Source organism: Elgaria multicarinata, chromosome 4, assembly GCF_023053635.1.
Source record: "Elgaria multicarinata webbii isolate HBS135686 ecotype San Diego chromosome 4, rElgMul1.1.pri, whole genome shotgun sequence".
Classification (NCBI taxonomy): Eukaryota; Metazoa; Chordata; class Lepidosauria; order Squamata; family Anguidae; genus Elgaria; species Elgaria multicarinata.
The window spans coordinates 14,296,157-14,319,131 of NC_086174.1; the positions used below are offsets into that span (position 1 = coordinate 14,296,157).

Below are 22,975 nucleotides of genomic sequence, written 5' to 3' on the forward strand. Positions count from 1 at the left end.
GTGCTTTCCACTAAAGCAAAACTACCACTAGATACAACTCAATGAGGTTATGCAATCTTGCTTTGCTTTGTCTCCATAGGTTCTCTGCTGATGTAAATGCTTTTGAAGATATTAAATCATTAACCCCTTAATTTTGGATGAGCTTAGATAAGGTTTCTCTTTTATGATATCAGGAAAAACAAGAAATCAAGTAGAGAACAAATAAAACAAATATAATGGTGCTTTCCTGCCACCTTCTTCCCTGAAGCAACCCATGCACACCTCTAAAAGCCTCTTTTAAGGGCCAAGGAACCCTAAGAAAGACCTGGAATGTGGCGTTGGAAGGTATAGTGAGAGGAGAGACTATTGTGAAAAATTGGGCATGGCCAGCATATTCAAATTGCTAGTGCCTGCTTTTGGGGCACCCTCCCTTTCCATTTCCTGAGGGTTCCCTGATCTTTGCGGGGAGCTGCAGTGGTGAGGAGGTGGTGAGAAAATCCCATTGCATGAGCAGTCTTCCAATGGTGTGAAATCTGAATGCAACATTGTGTGTGCAGGTTTGTTCAGTCACTCTGCAAATAAGCCACCGTGGGTTAATTATTCTCTGAACAATCCATGGTACACTGATAGACAATCAGGCTTGCAGTGGCTTGTTCTTCCCACCCCCTGCCCCCATCCTGGCCTTGCAACAGAACCCATTTTGTCTCCTCACCCCAACCCCCCCTCCCTGATCCAATCGCTACCCCTTTTGCCCACCACCTTTTTCCGTTCTTTTCTCAGGAGTATTCAGATGTGTTCATAATTTGTTTGGTGAAGAAGGATCAGTCTTTTTCAAGAATGCACTTTGCCTGTCTGACATGTGTAGTCTTGCCTGGTCAATTTCCTCATATCTTTCAGCTGTCACACATGGTGCTGAAATGGAATAGGTGACATACAAGGAAACTGATGGGAAGATGCTGCATATGGGCCAGTTTTCGCATAGTTTCAAAGAAGAGATCCAATAGTACAATTCAAAAGCACTAAAAATGTGGGGGGGGGGGAGAAGGCAAATGGAATAAGTGCACTGAAAGGTGGGGGGGATTATCTCCCCCTTGGCAATGTGATCCTTTCAGTTTTAAGTGTTGAACTGATATTTCTCAGCATCCCCCTTCTTTTTAACACTTCCTCGAATCTCCAGCTGCTCTTTTCACTACTCCTTTTGCAGTTACTGGAGGTGCACAATTTTCCCTTCCATTTACTTCCCAGCCTTCAAATTTCTGCAAATATTCCAGACAGCTAAAAAAACCAAAACCTTGGAGGCTAGCTAAACAGAACAAAGCCAATTGGGTGCTCACTCCAGCAGTTCGTACTTGGTGGTTTGTTTGTTTTTGCTGATGTTGCCAAGTGGCTCTGTAGCTTGTTCCGGCAACCATTATAAAATCACTCTCCTGGGACGACCAAGAACCGGTATGACCATGGATTCCCAGGGTGGCTTATTCACAAAAATTAAGTGACCCTGCAGAGTACATGCTGGGTTCAGACAACATAACAACCCACTATGGCTGGTAGCCCATGGTGAGTTGTCGTGTGGTGCAAGCTCAGTCAGTGTGTCTCGTTGCTCTCTAGGTTATGAACAAAGATTCTTAAAATGCTCCAGTGATATTTGTTTCATGAAAACTACAGAGTTGGTTTAAGGGACACTTATTATAAAACGTGCTTGTGTATTGTGGAACTTTCATACCCTCTGTTATGAAAGTTACACCTATGTATATACTTTCAAATCTTGAACGTGATGCCCAGTTTAGATAATGTGTTATCCTCATCTTGAATAGTTTGGTACGTACTTCATTTTAATTTTGATGGAATTTATACTAATTTTATTTTACAAGTGTTGATAATAAAACTGGATTCTTTATCATGTAATATCAAAATCGGCTATCGGGCAGTATAAAAATGTAATAAATAAATAAAACTGGCATGAGCATAGGAAGAGAATATTTCTTTATCCATTCTTGGAGATTAATTTCAGTGGGTGAGAACTTTCTTTTTACATGCTGTTGTCATGTAGATGATCAGACAGTAAAAGGAACGCGTATATTAATGTGACTTTTGTCTAGGGCTGCCAACATTTTAATCAGCCTCTATATCTGTGGTTTGATCTGCAGGAATTAAGGGAAACCTCTGATTACATGGAAATAAAGACTATATCATCTCTAATTCCCTCAGATTATAGGCCAGAAATTTAGAAGTAGTATCTTTCACTGGAGGATTCAATCTGGGGAATGTGTTGCTTTTGAAAGAGTCTTTGAACTCCTGGTAGAGAGCTAGTCTGGATCCATAAGGAAGATACAGCGAGGCTAGACAAATTCTGATTAACTGGTTGCAAACCTGCAGGGAGAATTGACCAAAGAGCTGAAAGGTGAAGCATCAAGAATGCTTATCAAATTTGCAGATGACACAAAATCTGTCATATATGCTTTAAGATAGATACCTGCATTGAGTGGTGGCTTGGACTCGATGGCCTTATAGGCCCCTTCCAACTTTACTATTCCATGATTCTAAGAAAGATAATGCATAGTGTGACTAGTGAACCAAAACACCTCTCAAACTGTAGGTCTATAACTTTTGAGTGAGAAGCTAATTAAACCATCTGTAAAATCTGCATTCTCTGTGAGCCTGCTGCAGATTTTCCATATCAGGTTCAAATTGTATCTGACCTAGTGAGTGGAGTGCAAGAACCTTGGGAGGGGACCAGGGGCCACATTTAGAGTGGGGTGAGTTAAGCACTCCTTTACCTCTTCCTTGCTCACAATTGCCCCCTCCAGAAGCTTTTGTCTTTCTTTTAAAATAATAATAATATAGGTATGTAAAGTGTAGTTAACCCTAGAGTGAGCGATGAAGAGCATCATTTCATGCAGTTCTGTTGTTTTTGTTTTGGAATGTAAAATAGTTTTATGTTTTTAATTCTCTTTATTTTTAAGTGAGGAGAAGACTGAACAGTTACTGGATTGTAAACAAGAACTGGAACAAATTGAAATTGAATTCAAGAGACTGCAGCAAGAGGTTTGGAAATGCAAGATCACTTCTCAGGCTGTGTGCTCAGATCAAGTGTAGCTGTTTGTGTCTATCAGTTTAATCATTGATACATGCTCCAAACAAGGACTAGCAAGTTTACAACTAAATGTTAGCCAAAGAATCTTTCTGAAGTGTCTCTTTAACATTATTGAAGTTACGCCAACCAAATTTATTTAGGGGCTATTTCTCATGGATGCAACTTAAAGGAGTCAGTTGACAGGGTCTGTGCTAGTTTTCCTCTCCACATATAAATCACTTCCTACATTTCGCCTATCATTTGCCTCTGTATTATAACAAGTGTAATGTGTATTATACTATAATGTAATTTCTGGTGGGCCAAAGATTTGAACTACACAGAGGCAATATAAAACAATTAAATGAAATATTGATCCAGGAAAGACATTATTGTAGGTATCCATATTTTATATAACTGCAACTACTCTACTTCACTCTGGATAGTAAATAGGAATTAGGGGTTCTTTCTATAGTCTTTCCATATTTTATAGAACAAAGTCAGACATGATAACCTCTATCAGAAGCAAAGCATGTTTATGTAACTGGGAAGACAACCCAGTTATCTCTCTTATCGAGGAAAGAATTCCTTTATTTATGCCGCCATTCAGCCAAAAAAGGCTCTCACGGCAGCTTACAAAAGTATTTCTTGACAGTGGACATTGTAACCTGGAGGCTCACCACATTTGCATAAGTGTAAGGCCTTAGCTAGACCTAAGGATTATCTCAGGCCAATGGAGGGGTCGTCCCTGCCTGCTCCCAGGATCCCCTGTGTGTCATATGGATGCACAGGGATGATCCCGGGACAATCCTGGGATATAGGCCTGGTCTAGCCATGGCCTAAGACAGAAGATAAATACACTAGAATAATCAAATAATTAACTTAATTGTCTGTTATGTTGTTAATAAGGAAATGGATGCTTCTGAAATGCAATGTAGAGATAAGGGGAGATCCTCTAAACACATTTGAAATAAGACTTTCAGAAATGACTGCTATACACAGATTTTACAGAGGAGACGGTTAGAACGGTATGCAATTACGTTGCGGTCAGCAAGAAAGATTTCTTAAAGGGATCTTACATTGCTTCTTACTACTTTTGATACATTCTGAATAACTTAAGTATCTTGACTCCCTGCATTAATTTCCCCAACTTCCATGAAAACATAGCCCTAGTGTAGCCTGTGTTAATGTGTTTTGTCAATCTTAAGTTTCCATAAATACTAAAAAAAAAAATGCAACTTTGTTTCTTTCTCTAGAATATGAATTTGGTTTCGGACGCTCGTTCTGCCAGGGTCTACCGGGATGAACTTGATGCTCTCAGAGAGAAGGCAATCCGGGTGGACAAGCTTGAAAGTGAAGTCAGCCGATATAAAGAGAGGCTACACGATATCGAATTCTACAAGGCTAGAGTAGAGGTGACTTGAAATTTAAATAGACTTGTTAAAGGTTATACCAATGTCTTACAGAGCATGTTAGGGTGTTTTGTTTTGTTTTTGTTTTTAATGAGTTCAAGTTTGGTGCTTTTGACAGAGAATTATATGGTTCTGCTGATCTTGCTCTATCTACTAAGTCTAAAAAATATACACAGAAAAAAAGGAATACATTTAGCATTGTGAAGATCTTCTTTTCACCTTAAGAAATTCCTAACTAAATAGCACTTTAGCTGTAATCATCCCCTTAAATGCTAATATGGAATATCTGATGATCAGCTCTGTTGTCTGGAACAGGATGACTGTTTTGTATTTGCACACCTCAGCAGGGATCCTTCACTCAGGAAACTGTTTGCTTCACTTCGTTAAATGCGATCTCTCAACATGCTCCAGAGTGGACAGAGTTTCGTGTCCTTGCCCATATCAAAAGTGCTTACTGCTGTCCTTTTGAATGACCCAAAGTTGGCAATGCTATGGATTATTCTTTAAAAACCCAAACAAAATATAGCTGAACGCACTTGGGAGAAGTTGGAATTACTCTAGAAGTTATTCATCAGACTGACAATGGCAACAGACCATAAGTTCCAACACTGCAGCAGGGACATATTGTTTGACATTGTCATCAAATCCTATCTTTCTGCACTGTATTTGAGAATCATAGAATCATAGAATAGCAGAGTTGGAAGGGACCTACAAGGCCATCGAGTCCAACCCCTTGCTCAATGCAGGAATCCACCCTAAAGCATCCCTGACAGATGGCTGCCCAGCTGCCTCTTGAGTGCTTGAATTTAGTGCTTGAATTTAAAGTCTACTTCTATGGGTTCCAAAGTGGATTCTGAGGATGTCCAGTGGGGATGAGGTCACTGACAGAATGGATTTCCTCTTCCCCTGCAGCTCCCCAGATATTGGGGGACAGACACACCCATAACAAATTTAGGAGGCTGTAGTGGGAAGGAGAGGATGGGCAAGTCTGTTGCGTAAGCAGAAGTCCCCTTGTGCAAGCGTTCAGTTCCAAGCCTGAACGTTATATCAGTTTTAGCTCAAGATTCAAAATGATGTAGCTAGTATTTCATGTTGTCATGCTTTTTGAGAATCAGTTCTGTTGATAAGCTTTATATAAAACATAGCCACTGCTTTGTCTTAACATTTTTATTCAGTGCATTCCGTTTTTTAAAGTGTTCTATTGACACTCTTATGTTCTGTTGATCATCAGTTTCGTATTTCTTTCTGATTCTTGTAGGAGCTAAAAGAAGATAATCAAGTACTGCTGGAAACTAAGACAATGTTGGAAGATCAGTTGGAGGGAACCCGAGCCCGTTCTGATAAATTACATGAATTGGAAAAGGAGAACCTACAGTTAAAGGCTAAACTACATGATATGGAGATGGTGAGCATACAGGATGAGACCTCAGATGTGTAGGTTTTAAAAACAACTTGTTATTGTGAATCTGTTAACCTGGCTTCTGCTAATTTTATTTATGTATTCTTTGAATCGGCTGGCTTTCATTATAGGCTGCTTTCGATATTTTTAATAGAAAAGTGGCATATACTTATTTTTAAACATTGACATTTTCAGAATTCCTGTTTTACACTTGCAGAATTTAATGTGAGCCTTCGAATAGAGCCTAGGTTGCTCACAATTTTGGTAGAGCCAAGTTATGTTTTTTTGTTGTAGTTACTTTTATAACTGACTGCTTTTCAAATTGGGAGCACCTTTCCCCCAAAATTAAGCTATATTTTATTGGGTAAAAATGGGACATAAAGCATAAAAAAATTCTCCATATAGAATAATATGATGTCAAATGCTTTTCCAAAACAAGATTTGATGGGAAAATGAACAAATTTTCATCTGGACTTTATGTTTGCATTTCAAATTAATGCCTTCTTTTCAAACAGAAACCTAGGAACCTGCCTTTATATCAAGTCAAAACATTGGTACATCTAGCTCTGTACTGTCAGCAGTTCTCCGGGGATTCAGATAGAAATCTTTTCCATCCCTACCTGGAAATTCCAGGGATTGAACCTAAGCATTTTTGGATGAAAAACATGTAGTAGTAAGCTATGGCACTCCCTCTAAATTCATCTTTACTGAAATCATTAAAATGGTCAATTTTATTATTTTCAAGGATAGTTATTTACATCTGATAATCAGATTGCAATAAGTTTTAATAAATCATTTTGTGCTGCTGACAGTAGCTCCAGATCCTCTAACAGATTAGAAGATTCAGTTTTGCAAAGCTTTGATTACTGAAATCTGTGTGTACTTTGAGAGGAAGTTTTAAAGAAAAGTTTCATATAAACAATGTTTAAGGAACGTGATATGGATCGGAAGAAAATTGAGGAACTTATGGAGGAAAATATGACACTAGAAATGGCTCAGAAACAGAGTATGGATGAATCGCTGCATTTGGGCTGGGAACTTGAACAGATAAACAGATCATCTGAACTTTGTGAAGGTAGATAAAGCATTACTTCTTTGCTATTCAAATGGGAAATGGGCAGCTGACCATATTCCGTGAGATGATTCAGATATTTACAAACTGTTCTTGGAGGGGCCTGACTCATTCATGGGTATGACCATTCACATTAGCATATTTTTCAAGTATGGAATTGACATTGAATGGTTGCTGTGAACAACCTCATGCTAGGTTAGACATGGCTTTTGATGTGGCTTCAACAGTAGAGCTGCATTCAGACAGCACGATAGTCAATGGTGGGGTAATAATCAATTGTATAGTTGTTTATCTTGGGGGTACTCCCCACACAACATGATAATAATCAACCATGGTGTGGATTAGGATCAGCGTTGAATTGACTATTAGTCCATGCTGAGTTGACTCAATCATTCCCCAGCTCTCCCCCTCAGTCCTCCTGCTATTATCCCATCAGCCATTGCTGCCAAAAATCTGTCCTGCCAGCTGAACTAGAGCAGCAGCCACTGCTTTGACCGCTCTTGCCTTGCAACTCTGTGGCTGAAGAAATAACCAATGGTGGCCGAGGAAATAACCAATTGTGCCCTCCACACAACATTATAACCAGTGATGGTTTAAATAGCCAACTCTGCACAGCGTTGGTTATTTGCATTAGTTATTTCAGCCAAATAACCAACGGTTGATTAAAAAAACTCTCTCCACACAACACGATAACCCATAGTTAAATAATCATCCATTGTCTATTTAAACCACCATCGGTTATCATATTGTCTGAACCCAGTCTAGACCTGTCCAGGCTACTTTATATGGAATAATTCTAACAAAAATACGTATTTTGAAGACAGTCAGTTTTTGTTACCCTCATTTGTTTTTTCATTTCAAACAATGATGGTCAGCTCTGTTTTCATATGCTGTGGCAACAGTTTATTGCAGCATTTTTCCCAAATAAATTTTCTGAACTTTGCAAAGCAGAAATTCTGCCTTATCTGAGATGAATAAGAGATTCAGTGCCCAAAATAGTTATGTCTGTTACGATACATTTTTGGCAACCAAATCTTTATGTCTGAAGGAGTAACCAAATCTTCATGTCAGGTGGGCTGGTTTGTTTTCTTCCCTTGCTCAACAAATAAATCTTTACTTTGATGTGTCTCCCTCCAAAGAGCAGTGTCACATTAACTTTACATATTCTTTGGCTAAATAATTCTAGATTCTGTGTCTGTTTGCAGTTCTGAGCCTCAAGATTGGAGTATGAAGTAGGTTGATCATTCTACATTAAGATCACTAATATTTGTGATCTGAGATCTGTGCAGATAATTTACTGTAACTGTGTCTCTAGACAGAAAATATTTCTGTGCTCATGACAAAAAAACGTGGTTTTGTTCTTGGTCATCACAATTAGTGCTAAATATCCTGAATTTCTGGAACTTGACAAACTATGTGTCAAAGCAATTCCTCTAGATTTTTTGGTAGTCATAATCCTTTTTCTGAAAGAACTAAAAGTAATTGAGGCCTTGCAATCTTTTGTTTGCAGTAGTGTGTGGTAGGACCATGATGAAATATGTTGGTCTAGCCCTCTTTGATACGATTCATAGTACTCATGTTAATTCTAAATTAGAATTAGAAATTCTAAATTAGAAAAAAAATGGCAGACTATGGATGGGGAAACTTTTACCTTTTTCTTGTGTTTTAATCCGACAGTGCCACGAAAGTCACTTGGTCATGAAGTGAATGAACTGACGTCAAGTCGGTTATTGAAACTAGAAATGGAAAACCAAAGTTTGTTAAAGACAGTAGAAGAACTACAAAATGTGGTGGGATCTGCAGAAGGAAGTAATTCAAAAATATTGAAAATGGAAAAGGAAAACCAAAGACTAAGTAAAAAGGTATCTATTGTTACATATTTTTAAATTAAGAAGTTGTTAAATCCTGATGCATAATTCACGAATGGAGGATTTCTGAATATATGAAAATTGCTCTAAGCTTTCAATCACTAACTTCATTTTCCTCCCCTGTCCTACTCTCCAGCTGCAGAGAATCTGTGTTTAATACTTTATTGGGGGATTTTAGCCAGAGGAATTCATTTACCAATTAGTTTGTCAAGCAGTTTCTGAGATAAAGAAAATGTAACAGTTTGCCTTTTACATACATTTTTATAATTGTCTCCCCGCAGCAGTAAATTTGTGCTCATGCTCAGGGCACTTTTTCAAAATGCTAAATGGGCCCAAAATGTTGGAGACCCCTGCACCAGAGTTAATCTTAACTAGATTAGAATCCAACCAGAATGCTAAGCTGTTGTAAATGAAAAACAGAAAAGTGAAAGCTTCCGAAATCCTCATCTATAGGAGAGAAGCATGGAAGCCTGAGGCTCACTGTGGCGAACACTCTTAATTCTACTTCTGCTGTGGATATATGCTTTAGTTAATGGCATAAATTCTAATACAAAGGGATAGTTTAATCCTTGAGATATGTTCAACAAAAGCATTTGAAAACTCTTGTAATGCTTGCAGTATCAGGAGTTGTGCAGAACAGTATTTTCATTAACATCCAGATAAATCTGCAGAAATAAATGTATTGAAACTCAATATTCTCGGCACTTCAGTATGGTGTTCTTAATCTGTGGTTTCTCTTGTTATATGATTTCTGATATAGGTTTTATTAAAAGAACAAATAATAAAACCTCCACTTTCAGGAGTCTGTGTACACTCAAATGTAAGATTTGATTAATTGTTTTGTTTTGTTTTTCCTTCTAGTTGGAAGGACTTCAGAATGAACTGGTTGAAGAGAAGCAAAGTCTTCAGAACAGTCAGAATCTCAGCAAAGATCTGATGAAAGAGAAAGCACAGCTTGAAAAAACAATTGAGACTCTGAGAGAAAACTCTGAGAGACAGGTAATACAGACCTTAGTTTAGATGGTCAAGACTAACATTTCAGAATGTAAGTAGTATGGGTTGTATCCACTTGTGTCCCTCTGCTGACAGAAGGCTCTCTGATCCAGTAGAAACTTTCTTGAGTGGAAATGGGTGGGGGTGATTTTTGGATATTTTCCCTTTCTACTGCAGCTTCCCATGCCACCTCCAGTGCTGTTCACAAGGTCCCCTGGAGCTGGTTTAGGGAGGACATGGGGCTGCCAAGGGAAGAAGGAATTTTTTTAAAAATCACATTTCTCTCCTTTTCACTCACAGAATTCTGCTGAATCAAAAGTCCCAGCAGAGGGACACCCTTGAATACAAGCCTATGTTTTTGTATTCTGTACAATTCTATACCATAGCAATCATGGCCCATTTTCCCTGTTGCAGTTTTCATATGCAATTTTCATTTCAGTGGTACACCTTCCTTAATTTCTTTTCATTTCTGAAATTGTCCTAGTATCTTGTGGGTAGACCATGTCCATGCCTGGTTTTCCTCTCTAGCTAGGTCCTAGGTCTATAAGAGTTGACCTTCTCTATAACCCAGGGTGGTTTGAAGTCTTGGTGCTGACTAACTCGTTAATTAAGCAGTTCCTCTGGGACAGATCTTTGTTTTAACTTTCTGCTGCAATTCTTTGGGTAACAAAAATATTCCTGATCTTTAGTCCAAGAGGTTCACTTGCCAACAGTCTAACTCTCTAAAATCAGCACTGTTGTCAAAGATAGCCCTATGTGACCAGACTCCCTGTATTCTGGAGTGCCTCCTACAATCCTGAAAGTGGGCTAAAATTTGTATTCAATGGCTATGTGGTGAGAGAGTTCAGTGATTGCTTTGCAATGTACCAAAGACTCCGTTTTACAATTCAGAGATACATATTATTGTTGTACCTTTTATCTAACCCTTGGAAGACTCTTGGTATCTTAATATAAAATAAGCCTGATAGTGATTTAAATTTTCATTTCTTATTTCAATTAATTAGATTAAAATACTGGAACAGGAGAATGAGCATTTGAATCAAACAGTAGCTTCTCTCAGACAGCGTTCACAAATCAGTGCTGAAGCGAGAGTAAAGGATATTGAAAAGGAAAATAAAATTCTTCACGAATCTATCAAAGAGACAAGCGGTAAATTAAATAAGATAGAATTTGAAAAGAAGCAAATGAAAAAAGAGTTAGAACATTATAAAGAGAAGGGAGAAAGAGCAGATGAGTTGGAGAAAGAAGTTCAGCATCTTGAAAAAGAAAATGAACTATTGCAGAAAAAGATTACCAACTTAAAGATTACATGTGAAAAACTAGATGCTTTGGAACAAGAGAGCGCCAGTTTAGATGTTGAAAACAGAAAACTGAAAAAGACCTTAGATAGCCTGAAAAATCTCAGCTTTCAATTAGAGTCCTTGGAAAAAGAGAATACACAACTTGATGAAGAAAATTTAGAGCTCAGAAGAGCAGTCGAATCTTTGAAGAGTAACAATATCAAGGTAGCTCAGTTGGAACTAGAAAATAAAGAACTGGAAAGTGAGAAAGGACAGCTTCAGAAGAGTCTGGAGCTTATGAAAACGTCTTTTAAGAAGACTGAACGTTTAGAAGTGAGTTACCAGGGTTTGGATACTGAAAACCAAAGGCTGCAGAAAGCCCTAGAAAACAGCAACAAAAAAATTCAGCATTTGGAAAGTGAACTACAAGACCTAGAGACAGAAAACCAAGCACTACAAAAAAATTTGGAAGAACTCAAAATCTCTAGTAAACGCTTGGAAAAATTAGAGAAAGAGAATAAGCTGTTGGAACAAGAGACGTCTCAACTGGAAAAAGATAAGAAACAGCTAGAAAAGGAGAACAAGAGGCTTCGACAACAAGCCGATATTAAGGATAGCACATTAGAAGAAAATAATGTAAAAATTGGTCACCTGGAAAATGAGAACAAGTCGCTCATTAAGGAAATCGGTGTATGTAAAGAAGCTTCAGTTCGACTGAAGGAAATTGAAAAGGAAAATAAAGAGCTTGTAAAAAGAGCTACAATTGACAAGAAAACGCTTGTCACGTTGCGAGAGGTAATGTTCCCTATTGCATAATATGCTATTATTATAACTAGTAATTCAGCTGAAATCTATAGATAATATGTCCATTTCATACAATAATATAGGATGAAATTCAGCATTGTGCTACTGAATGTATGCTTGCATGTTGGGACTTTCTCCTCTCCCCTGTCACACCCTGTGCCTCCCTGCCCAAACCTGCTCGAGAGTGTCCTCCCAGGGGAGTGAGATTGTTTTGTTCCGTTTTTAATGCAGTTGGCTTAATTTTCACTTCCTGAATTATAACGTGACCTGGAATGCAATTATTCTTTGGTTTTCGCACTTCTCTGTATTTGGCAAATTCAGACTGCTGAAGAAATGGGTTGTGCTTGGAAAAATGCAAACCTTTTACAAAGTGAAACTGGCGTTCATCCATCCCCAAGTACAACACAGAAAACTCTGGAATGCATCGTTTGGCAATGTCATAGGATTCTCCACAAAAAATGATGGAAGAAGGGATGGCAATTCCAGTGAAAAAGAGTAGTGTGGAAGCAACCTTTGTAATAATTCAAGGCTATATTATTTCAGGATCATATCTGATGAGTGTTAAAGCTACCTTGTTGTATCAATAGTGACTTTGTCTTAGCAAAATGCACTTCTGCTTTTTTCCAGTCTCTCCCAACAACTTACTCCCCCCCCCCCCGGCACACACAGGTATAGAGCTGTTCCTGAGGGTTGTGGGACCCTCTGAAACAGAATAGGATATGGTACAGAGGGGGTGTTCAGTGAAGACTTATGTGCCCTGATGTTGCGAGTGAAAGTGTTTTCCGCTAAGGCAGAGCGACCATTGGATACAACCCAATACATATGAAATGACCAGCAGAAATAAAGGAGTCAAGCATATAAAATAAATTCAGATTTTGTTTTATTGATTGATTGACTCCCAATCAGTCATTCAGTAAAGTAAGACTTTTTAGGGTATAAATGTGTGAACAACATAGTGTGTAACTCACTTGTTACAACAACTTTACTGGCTCCTTGTTTGTTGCCAGGCACAATTCAAAGTGCTGGTTATGACTTGTGAAGTCCTATGTGACTTGGGACCAGGCTATCTGGAAGACCACATTCTCCCCTATGAGCCTTCTTAGTTTTTAAGATGTTCTGGGAAGGCCCTTCTCTTTAGTCCCATTTGGTGGGGACATGAGGGAGGGCCTTCTTGTGGCCCCATCCAGGCTAGGTTGCTCCCTCCTTGTTGTTCTTCCACTGTCAGGCAGAGGTGTGTTTATTCAGACTCGCCTTTGGCGTGCAAACTGATCTCTGCTGAAGGGTTTTTTAATGAGCTGAGTATTGTCTATGTCTTTCGTTGTAAATTGTGTGTTTTAATTTATGCGTTTTATGTTGTAATTAAGTTTTTTAAATTCTTGATTTTATTATTAGTAGCTACCTTGGGCACCATTGTTTGTGGAAAGGCAGAATATAAAGGGAAACCTCCCTCAAAACTGCTTTCTTCTCTCTAAAACTATGCCCCTAATTTAGTATGTTCCATGCATCTTTCTTTCAGGATTTGGTGAATGAAAAACTGAAGACTCAGCAGATGAATAATGATTTAGAAAAGCTTACACATGAACTTGAAAAGATAGGATTAAATAAGGAGCGCCTCTTGCATGATGAGCAGAGTACTGATGACAGGTATACTTATATGCAAGACTTCTTCGGAATGACTTGCACGCAGTTCTTTGTTGAATTTTTGCACCAGCTGTTTTTCACAGGACATCATGTTGAATGAACCTTGAACAGCTGGTGCAATGTACACTTCTTCCACACTCCACTTCAGGTTTTTCATACTGTATTAGAGGAATCCTTGCAGTATTTCTACAGTTACGGTGAGGGGCATGCCTCCTAAACTATATTCCTTTAAAATATAGGATTTACCATTTTCTTCTATAATAGATTCCTAAGCTTAACAGCAGAAAAATAAACTGTTTTCATATAAGACATTAGACAAGGAAACATGATCAGTCTCTCTGTAAGTGTTTTTGGCTCTCTTTAGCGTATTGCATCTGCCAATATAAAGCTAATAGCATACAAACATCTGTTTCCTTTAGTTGGTAGTATGTTTTATCCTGTTCCTTGTAAAATCGGGGAAAATGCGTGTTAAGAAAAACAGCTTCTGGACCAGCCCTCCTGTCAGCATACCAGTCAATTGAAAATAATGGCTAGTACTCTAGTCTGTCATTAGCAGTGATTGACATAATGATGGTGGCAAATTCACAACCTTTCAGCTCAAGAGGTTGCCAGCTTCATAATTTTATGTATTTTGTTTTATTTTCAGTTGGGGTAGTATGAGGTCCTCAAGGAGAATATCAGTAGTTTTACTTTTAAAATGTCGTCATCCCCAGCTTTGAGGTTTAGTTCAACTGAGTTTTCCATTGTTAGCTCCTGGCAACTGCTTAAGTACTCTAGTTGTTTGGTGCCCATGGGAGGGGTGGAATTATTAGGTGGGAAAAGCAATTTCGGTGGCAATGAGATAACAGATGGGATTAGGAATTTATATGTTCAGGTGTGTGTGTGTGTCTAGAGTTGACTGCGTGGGTTGAATAAAGGAGGAATATTTTTGTTTTGTTAGGGTGATAGGTTTCCATGGATTTGGGGTGTCTACATTTTTTCAAAATGTAATTACATTGTGTAGAAAAAAGTTTCCTAATGTTTAAATGGAATTAGGGGAATGAGAAGTGGGATTAAGTGGAAATGAGAAAATGGATGGATGGATAGGGGGATTTGCAATCTTCTACGTATGTCAGATATATCAATATGTACTGAAGTATTTGTGTCTAGGATTATACAGTGGTTGTGTTCACACATAACAAGCCAGAATAGCTGTCTTATCCTGGTTTAACATGTGAATGTTCACTGCTGATTTGTGCAAAGGGGTAAAACAGACCAGAAATGGAAAGCTTTGTGAGCTGTCCAAAATCAAATCTGTGTTCCTGGTTTGTGGCTTCCAAACAACCTAGGATTCATAAGTCAACAACAAACTCCTGCTTGAATGTGGGCGGACAAGTCTGTTTGAGAGAAACAAATGAGCCTGGGTTCAGACGTCATGTGAAGCTTTCCATTTCTGGTTGTTTTACTCTTGCACGAAGGGAGGAGGCAAGTGGGAGCAAATGGGCACTTAAATGAGGAGCAGGCGCCAGCACACTGCTTCTAGTAAACAGAATAAGCATTGTATGAGCATTCATAATAGTTAAGGACACATGGTGTGTTGCCTTGAAACCAGAAAATATTCCTGTTCCATATTACATGAATCTTTTCTAAAGCTGGGCTGAGTTAAGCATACACTTGCACTGTCTTATGTTTGTCTTCCCTCTCCTTTGTGCCACATCCATGATAGCAAATTTTCCATTTGTTTACCTTTTCCACTACCATTTTGTTAATTTAATTTTAACAAAGTAGTTGTAAAGCTTCTGTGACCTAATACCTGGGCCTCATGTTAATAGAGAAAATGACTTGGGTAATTCCTTTTCTTCTAGTCTGTGATCTACATAATTTCATAAAGATTTTTAGTTAAAAGGATGTTTAAGAATATTGTTTGCATGAAATGAAGCTATCTGCTTTCTTTTTTTTAGTATTTTACTTAATCTGGTCATCAATCATCAATATGGCAGGAGAATGTGGGAGGCCAAATTGCCTTCTGACTCAGAGGGCTTGATTCTTGGAATGGACAGTGGTCATATAGAATGGGTGGTGTCATGATAACTCTCTGTCCTCTTACCTAACTTTGCTATGGCTGGGCCATATCTACATGTGAGTTTCCACAGGTCTGTGCCTGCACGGATGCACGTTCAATCTGCTTGATGACCTTCTGTCATCCTGCCTCCTGACCTTTTTCCACTGAGTGCCCCCTGGAACATGGGGAAGAGTAGAGTGAAACATTTCCATAAATATGATCCAGAGTTACGTCTTGCTTCCTTGGCACTACACCATAGTTATTTAAATATGTACAAAAAATTCCCACAGTCAGATATTCAGAAGACATATGTGAAACTTGGAAAAGTCGGATGCAGATATGACTTGTTTGGAAATTAGAGAATCTGTAATTTTCCACTATAACTCTGAAAGCAAAATGGAAAATGTGTATGTTTGTTACACAAAAGAAAGGAAGTACCAGTTCTGAAATAGCAGCTGTGTTGGGTGCTGGGTTCACACATTGTGAGTATATACAAGAAATACTCATGCACCTGCATGATCGTTTATTCCTTCTATTTTCTACTGTTACGTTTTGAACAAGCATGAGATGGTAACTGCAGGGCTGTGCTCTCCAGGTTCTTAATAGAAGATTGTAATCAAGCAGTTTTGGAATGCAGCCAAAATGAAGACTGCTCCCTAGCAAGTCAATCTATTTACATCCTGGATTGTTTGTGTACTGATATAATTGAATTCGTCTTCCAGTTCTGTAAAGATGAACAGACACCAGCACTGGAGACCTATTTTAGTTTGTCCCTTCCTGTCACTCTCTCTCTCTCTCTCTCCCTCCTCCCCACTCACAAAATAAATTTGATGGGAAGGCGAGGGGAAGGTCAGGCCATGATCTTAGAGCTCAGAATAATGTGGTAGCAGCCTCCAAGATGGCATAATATCCAGATCTAGATTTTTAAAAAGAAATTAGCAGACAGCATTAAAAATATTGTCAAGTGAACAATAATGTTAATGTAATTGAGACATGTCTATACCCAGGAAGAGCACATCTTTTCTCTCTAGTCCAATTTAATACGGTAACAGATTTTGCACCAAACATCAGGAAATGAAAATAGCAGAATGTGGGATGAATTGTGTAGCACAAACAGATTACTTGGAAAACCACCAACCTAGCACCTTTCAAATATACTAAGCCTAGATAAAGTTTGTATATTGCATATTTAAGGTGATCTGTTTTGTTTTGTTCTTGAAACCATTGTAATTATTTTATTAAATAGCAAGTATAAACTGTTGGAGTCAAGGTTGGAGTCCACACTGAAGAAGTCACTTGAAATAAAAGAAGAAAAAATAGCTGCTTTGGAAGCTCGACTAGAAGAATCCACAAATTTAAACCAACAGCTGCGACAGGAACTTAAAACAGTAAGGAAAATAGTTTTCCTACCTTTATTTTAGGTCATAAAATTTAAACTTAATTTTCATGTGTATAACTGAAATAAAATATCTCAATCTAAAAATTTTGTAAAAGCTGTGAACCTGTTTAAAATACAAAGTCTGTTCTTATGATCAAGAAAGTTATCGTTTATTGTTGTTCCCCACCTCGATCAAAGTGGAGAGTCAGGCAAGAAATAAATTTATTATTATTATTATTATTATTATTATTATTATTATTATTATTTATTATTATTATTATTATTATTACTGCTGGCTTAGAAAATCAAATAAATTGTAAAATCATAGTCTTCCTCATAGCAAAGAAAAATGCATATTGATAATATTTTCATGTGAGTCTGTGAAGGGTATTGGTTTAAAAATAATTCACTGCCATTTTCCTTACAGAAAAAACATGATGCCTTCCTGCTTTAGCAGATCTTACTTTTTTGCAAACAATAATTAAAGTGCTGATCAGTTTATGTTTAGAGTCTGCAGCATATGGCTTCGCTAATTTTTGCATTTAATGGCAAACATTTCAGCAAATAGCTGCTGGGAGGGCAAGTAGTCAGACAAAGGGCTGTTGAAAAAAGCCATCCCTGTGATCGGCTTACAGGCTAGACAGCAGCAGACCAATGTGTCTGAATTGGGTCGCTGCCAAACCCCAGTTGGAGCAGGAGGGAGGAGGTGCTGAACCCTTCCACAAACTGTACTTCCCTACTCAAACTACTTCTTCCCTATTGTTCTTCCCCCGGTGGGGATCCAAGATTGGATGTGAATCCTGCTGGGATTCAAACAGTTGGGGAATGTGGGAGAGGGGGAAATATTCACCCTCCCCTTTCCCCAGCTTTATAGGAATTCATCATGACCTAAGTTGGGCCATTTAGCCTGTTAATATTTAGCTTGTTAACTTAACATTACCTTTGTAGTTCTTCATAGGGAGAAGACAACAATGCAGAAGTATTTAAGACATAAGTCATAATCACATGCAGACACAGAGTTGAGTCTTTGGCAGAGTCAAGACATAGGGCGGGTTTGCACATCACGCTAAGCCACCGTATGGATAAGACTGCTTCTTGCTTCCCTCCATTGCTAGCTGTGACATCTTGATATGGTTTAGAGAACAGTGAGTGGAATCACTAAACATACACAACCGTCGTGGCAAAGCACTTATACTGAGGGGGGAAATTGTGCAAATCTGAAGGCAGAGCAGTGAACGGAGAAGGGAAAATGTGCAAATGTAAAGGCAGCTGTCATTTGCTCCCATGCACTTGAGCAGGGCCATTGCGGATGCATTTGCAACACTCTCCGTTGCCCTTTCTTCACGATCTTTAGGGTCATGGGGCAGAGGGAGGGATGGCAATAACACAAGCGAGATTGCAAGGAGCAGCAGGAGTTTTTTGGAACTCTGGCCAAGCGGCTCTCTAGCCATTCCCATCAACCCACAATAAAACCAACCTCATAGATTCAGACCACACAACAAGCCACCATGGATATGATCAAGCCTAAAATAAGCCACCCTACAGAAACTGTGCCAGGTTTCCATGACATGGCAACCCACTGTGGCTGATCACCCATGGTGGGCTGTCGTGTTGTGTGGGCCAGGTCATATTCCAGACAAAAGAGGGATTGCGTTGAGTGTAAGGCTGTGTCAGCAAGGTATATGTGCTCTACGATGTAATGTTCACATGTGATCTGACCTCTTTCTCTAGTTCCCTTGGATGTATTTTGTATATATTTAAAACTGACATTTTAAGCTGAAAACAAACAGTGATAGTACTGAAATGTCCCGAAATCTCCACACTAACAGATGGTAGTGGAATTAATGTTTGTTTGTTTACTTATTTCAAACGTTTATATAATGCTCCACATCTAAATAGGTTCCAGAGCAGCGAACAATAAAAGATAAAAACAAAACACCATATTAAAAGTTTTTAAAAATGAATACCATTAAAACTGTGGCTGGTCAATTAAGGAAGGCTTCTCCAAATAAAGATGTTTCAAGAGGCGCCAAAAACAACACAGTGCTAGTGCCTGCCTGACTCTAGAGGCAGGGAGTTCCACAGAAAGAGGGCCAACACAGTGAAGTCTCTTTTCTGGGTGGATTCCAGTTGGACCACAAGTCCATGCAGAACCACTAGGAGCATGCCATCTGATGACTTCAGTGACTGGGCAAATTGAGAAGGCACTCTCAAATATCCTGGTCCCAAGTTGTTTACGGCTTTATACACTTGTTCCAAAACTTTGAATCTGGCCCAGTAACGAATAGTTAGCCAGTGCAGTTCCCTCAGCAAAGTAGTTGGATGCTGAAAAAGAGCAGCTCCTGACAACAGCTGACCTGCTGCAGTTTGCACTAGCTCCAGCTTCTGGACTAACCTTAAGGGCAGCCCCACAGAGATCTCATTTCAGTAATCCAGTCTTGAGGTTTCTAGTGCCTGTATCACTGTGGCCAAGCTATCCCTGTCCAGGAGATGCCATGCCAGTCAGAGCTGGTAAAAGACACTCCAAGCCGCTATGGATCAAGAAGTACCCCCAGTCTACAAACCTGACCTTTCAAAGGGAGCGCAACCCCATCCAGAACAGGCAATGAGCCTGACTCCTGAACTCAGGAACCTCTCACCAGAATTCAGCTTTATTAGTCCTCATCCATCCCATTAATGAGCCTAGGCACTGATCCAGGACTTGCACAGCCTCACCCAATTCAGATGTCGCAGAGAGATAGAACTTTGTGTCATCAACATACTGGTGCCACTTGGCTCCAAATCCCCTAACGGCTTCTCCCAGCAGCCTCATATAGATATTGAACAACACTGGGAACAGAATGGTACCCTTCAGAACCCCATAGCTAATTTCCAAGGGCATGATGAATTGTCACCCTATGTTAGTCCCAATTTTGCACCATGCTATTCTCATTATTTCCAGTAGTTTCAGTGTTAATTTGTAGATGTCGGGGTGGGGGGAGGGGAATCATCTAAATGTTTTATCAGGATGTAAGACTATTCTTTGTAACTGGTTAACAGCACAATCCTATATGTCTACTCAGATGTAAATCTCACTGAGTTCAATGGGGCTCCCATCCAGGTAAGTGAGTATAGGATTGTATAAAGCCTTTATGATAAGTAATGAATTAGCAGTTCAATCCTATTCATGTTTCCTCTGAAGTAAATTCTATTATATTCAGTGGAGCTTACTCCCTAGTAAGTGTGTTTAAGGTTGTAGCCCATGGGGACTAAACTGGGTGGGGTGGGGTGGGGTGACTAGAATTGTGTTTTACATATCTGAAACTGAATTAATTGATCTTTAGGTGAAAAAGAATTATGAAGCCCTTAAGCAAAGACAAGAGGAGGAGAAAATGGTACAGAATTGTTCTTCAAGAAGTGGTGAAGAAAGTCAATCTGTCAATAAATGGGAAAGAGAGAGTCAGGAAACTACTAGAGAACTTCTGAAGGTTAAAGATAGATTAATTGAAGTTGAGAGAAATGTGAGTAACACTTGGGGATATTTGAATAGCTTTTAATTAAATTGTCAAACTCTACGAAATATTCAGCCACATTCTGATGCATCATGTATTAAGAATACTATATATGGTATTAGATCAGCCTATAATACTGACAGGCTGATCTAATAATATAAATCCAAGAACACATATTTTCTTGGGAATAAATATCACTGTTTTTATCTGGGAATAAGTTACGCTAAAGGGTGCTTGTCGTTGTAACTGCATTATGCCCACTTCCTTTGGTTATTCTGTAGTCAAGGAATACTTTGTGAGAGTCCTTGGACTGGGGGCACTGTTTCCCCTTCTTTGTGGGAGTAATGCACAGCTGTTACACAACAGACCGTGTAAATAACAGGTGTGAAAAACCAGTTGCCAGTGGTATTGAATGCCAAGACACGTCTTAAGCAATCTGATTTCCTGTGTGGAATATGCTTTAAGCAACTGAAGATTTGTAAAATTCATCTTGAAAGTTGCTCCTTGCTTTGCGTTCTGAACCATAATTTTGGCATCTCATAAGCTTCTTTTCATATGTGAAAGTAGTGGCAACCAGGGGGTTGTCCAGTTCTGCCAGCAGTTCCATCTCACTAGCAGAATGGATTTCCCCCTCTCCTCTGCAGACAACCCAGATCTGTTGCAGAGAGTAGGGGGACCTGCTTGAGCAAATTTGGGGTGCTTGGGGTGGGGGCGGGGCCTCCCAGGAAGAGATGAAGACTGGGAAGTCCCATCATGGAAGTAGACATCCATTTGCATTATTAATTACAGTTTCCAGACGCTTTATGCACATGCTTTTCCATCAGTCTGAGCACAGCTGGTCTCCAGATTTGACTAAATTTGTTACAGAAGAGGTTTGCGTGTATAAAACACATTTTGCAGCTTGATGCACTGTGCATGGGGAAGAAACTTTTTTGGGGAGGTATGCCTTACCCAAATGAGCTATTCCATAAGCTGCTCTCATTCATAATGATCTCATTTTCTATTCTTAGATGAGCTCCTGTGAAATCTAACTTGGGTCTGTGTCGTTACAGAATTTGATACCTTGAGGTTTTTAGCTTTAATGTTGCCTGGTTTAAAATACATTTCTGATTGTTGCAGAAACATTTTTTAAAATATGTGGAAGCCTGTGTTGGGTTCAAGTGAAAAGTTCTGAGAGTCAGTGTTCTGAATCTTTTACTTATACATTGCATCATAGAGACTACCCAGTCACAGACAGACTTAGACTTTATTTATTTATTTATTTATTTATCTATCTGTTTAAAAGCTTTTCCCCCTGCTTCTCAGCAAAAAAGAGTCATGGAGCGGCTTACATAGAATGAATGAAACCAAGATAGTCTCTGTCGTCAGGCTTATAATCTAAATAGATAAGATACAAAAGGAAAAAGGGATGGAAAAGGGAAAAAAAAGCAAGAGTTCTTTCAGCAGGGCTGGTGGAATGGTCATCTTTCCCATTTCATACCCCTCTGCTGCAGCCTGCTAGAATGGCTTCTGGTGGTGATAGTTGAGAGAAGACCCCGAAGGAGGTGGTTACCACAGATATTGGAACAAGTTTCCCCATTTTCCCGGAGCGCTCTACTGCTCCAGCGTAAGGATAAAGCACCTTACAACTTAAGGTTACATGGTCAACACCTATGTGGGTAAGATAGGTCATAAAGTGGTATGAGCCTCAAGATTTCTAGTCCCTCTTCCTAGTGCCTTACTCCCAATTTTGACAACAACAAAACCCACCATGTTGCCATCGAAATAAATTGGTTAACTCTGGATATATACAGGTTTGCTTTCATTGATTGAAATGTTTTGGCATAGAGCAGAGCCCGGAATATAATCAGTGCCTTGTCGATTTAAGTGGTTCATGTATTTAATATATTTTTGTTTCTTTGTAAAGAATGCAACTCTGCAGGCAGAGAAGCAAGCCCTGAAAACCCAACTAAAGCAACTTGAGACACAGAACAATAATTTGCAAGCTCAGATTTTGGCACTTCAGAGACAGACTGTTTCCTTACAGGAGCAAAATACAACCCTGCAAACTCAGAATGCCAAGCTTCAGGTTCTGTTTTCACAAATATATATTTATCTCTCAGGATACAATTTGCAAGTGAAAGCCTTGCTGTTAACCACATGGGTATAGCAATCTTATTAGTGTGATGTGCTCTCTCTCTCTCTCTCTCTCTCTCTCTGTGTGTATGTGTGTGTGTGTGTATAAGCAATTTGACTGATGGGGAGTGATTAGCTTCCAGGCTAATGAAATACAATTATCTCTCCCACCCTGTGAACCCACTTGTCCCTAGACTGACATAGCTTCCAAGAATAAGGAAGACATGCCTTTTAGTAGCCCCCACTCCCTATGGACATGTTTTAGATCTTATCTTTGAATGTTTTTAATTTTTGTGAACCGCCCAGAGAGCTCCGGCTATTGGGTGGTATAGAAATGTAATAAATAAATAAATTCTTCAATTTCTTGGATGATCACATGCCCTTGCTGTTTCAATTCCCTATGTCTTCCCATTGTGGTGGTGTAGTTTAGGTAGT

General features: G+C 39.0%; 1 protein-coding gene across 2 annotated transcripts in view; it reads left to right on the forward strand.

Moving 5' to 3' along the window:
- CCDC88A (coiled-coil domain containing 88A) overlaps window positions 1-22,975 on the forward strand; it is a 99,284-nt gene that overhangs the window by 41,136 nt on the left and 35,173 nt on the right. For both annotated transcript variants that reach the window (XM_063123821.1, XM_063123820.1), the window contains exons 9-19: window positions 2,940-3,021; window positions 4,303-4,461; window positions 5,717-5,863; window positions 6,788-6,932; window positions 8,607-8,791; window positions 9,659-9,796; window positions 10,795-11,865; window positions 13,391-13,518; window positions 16,803-16,944; window positions 20,258-20,434; window positions 22,332-22,493. In XM_063123821.1, the coding sequence (XP_062979891.1) occupies window positions 2,940-3,021; window positions 4,303-4,461; window positions 5,717-5,863; window positions 6,788-6,932; window positions 8,607-8,791; window positions 9,659-9,796; window positions 10,795-11,865; window positions 13,391-13,518; window positions 16,803-16,944; window positions 20,258-20,434; window positions 22,332-22,493 (2,536 nt within the window). The remainder of the gene's footprint in view (window positions 1-2,939; window positions 3,022-4,302; window positions 4,462-5,716; window positions 5,864-6,787; window positions 6,933-8,606; window positions 8,792-9,658; window positions 9,797-10,794; window positions 11,866-13,390; window positions 13,519-16,802; window positions 16,945-20,257; window positions 20,435-22,331; window positions 22,494-22,975) is intronic.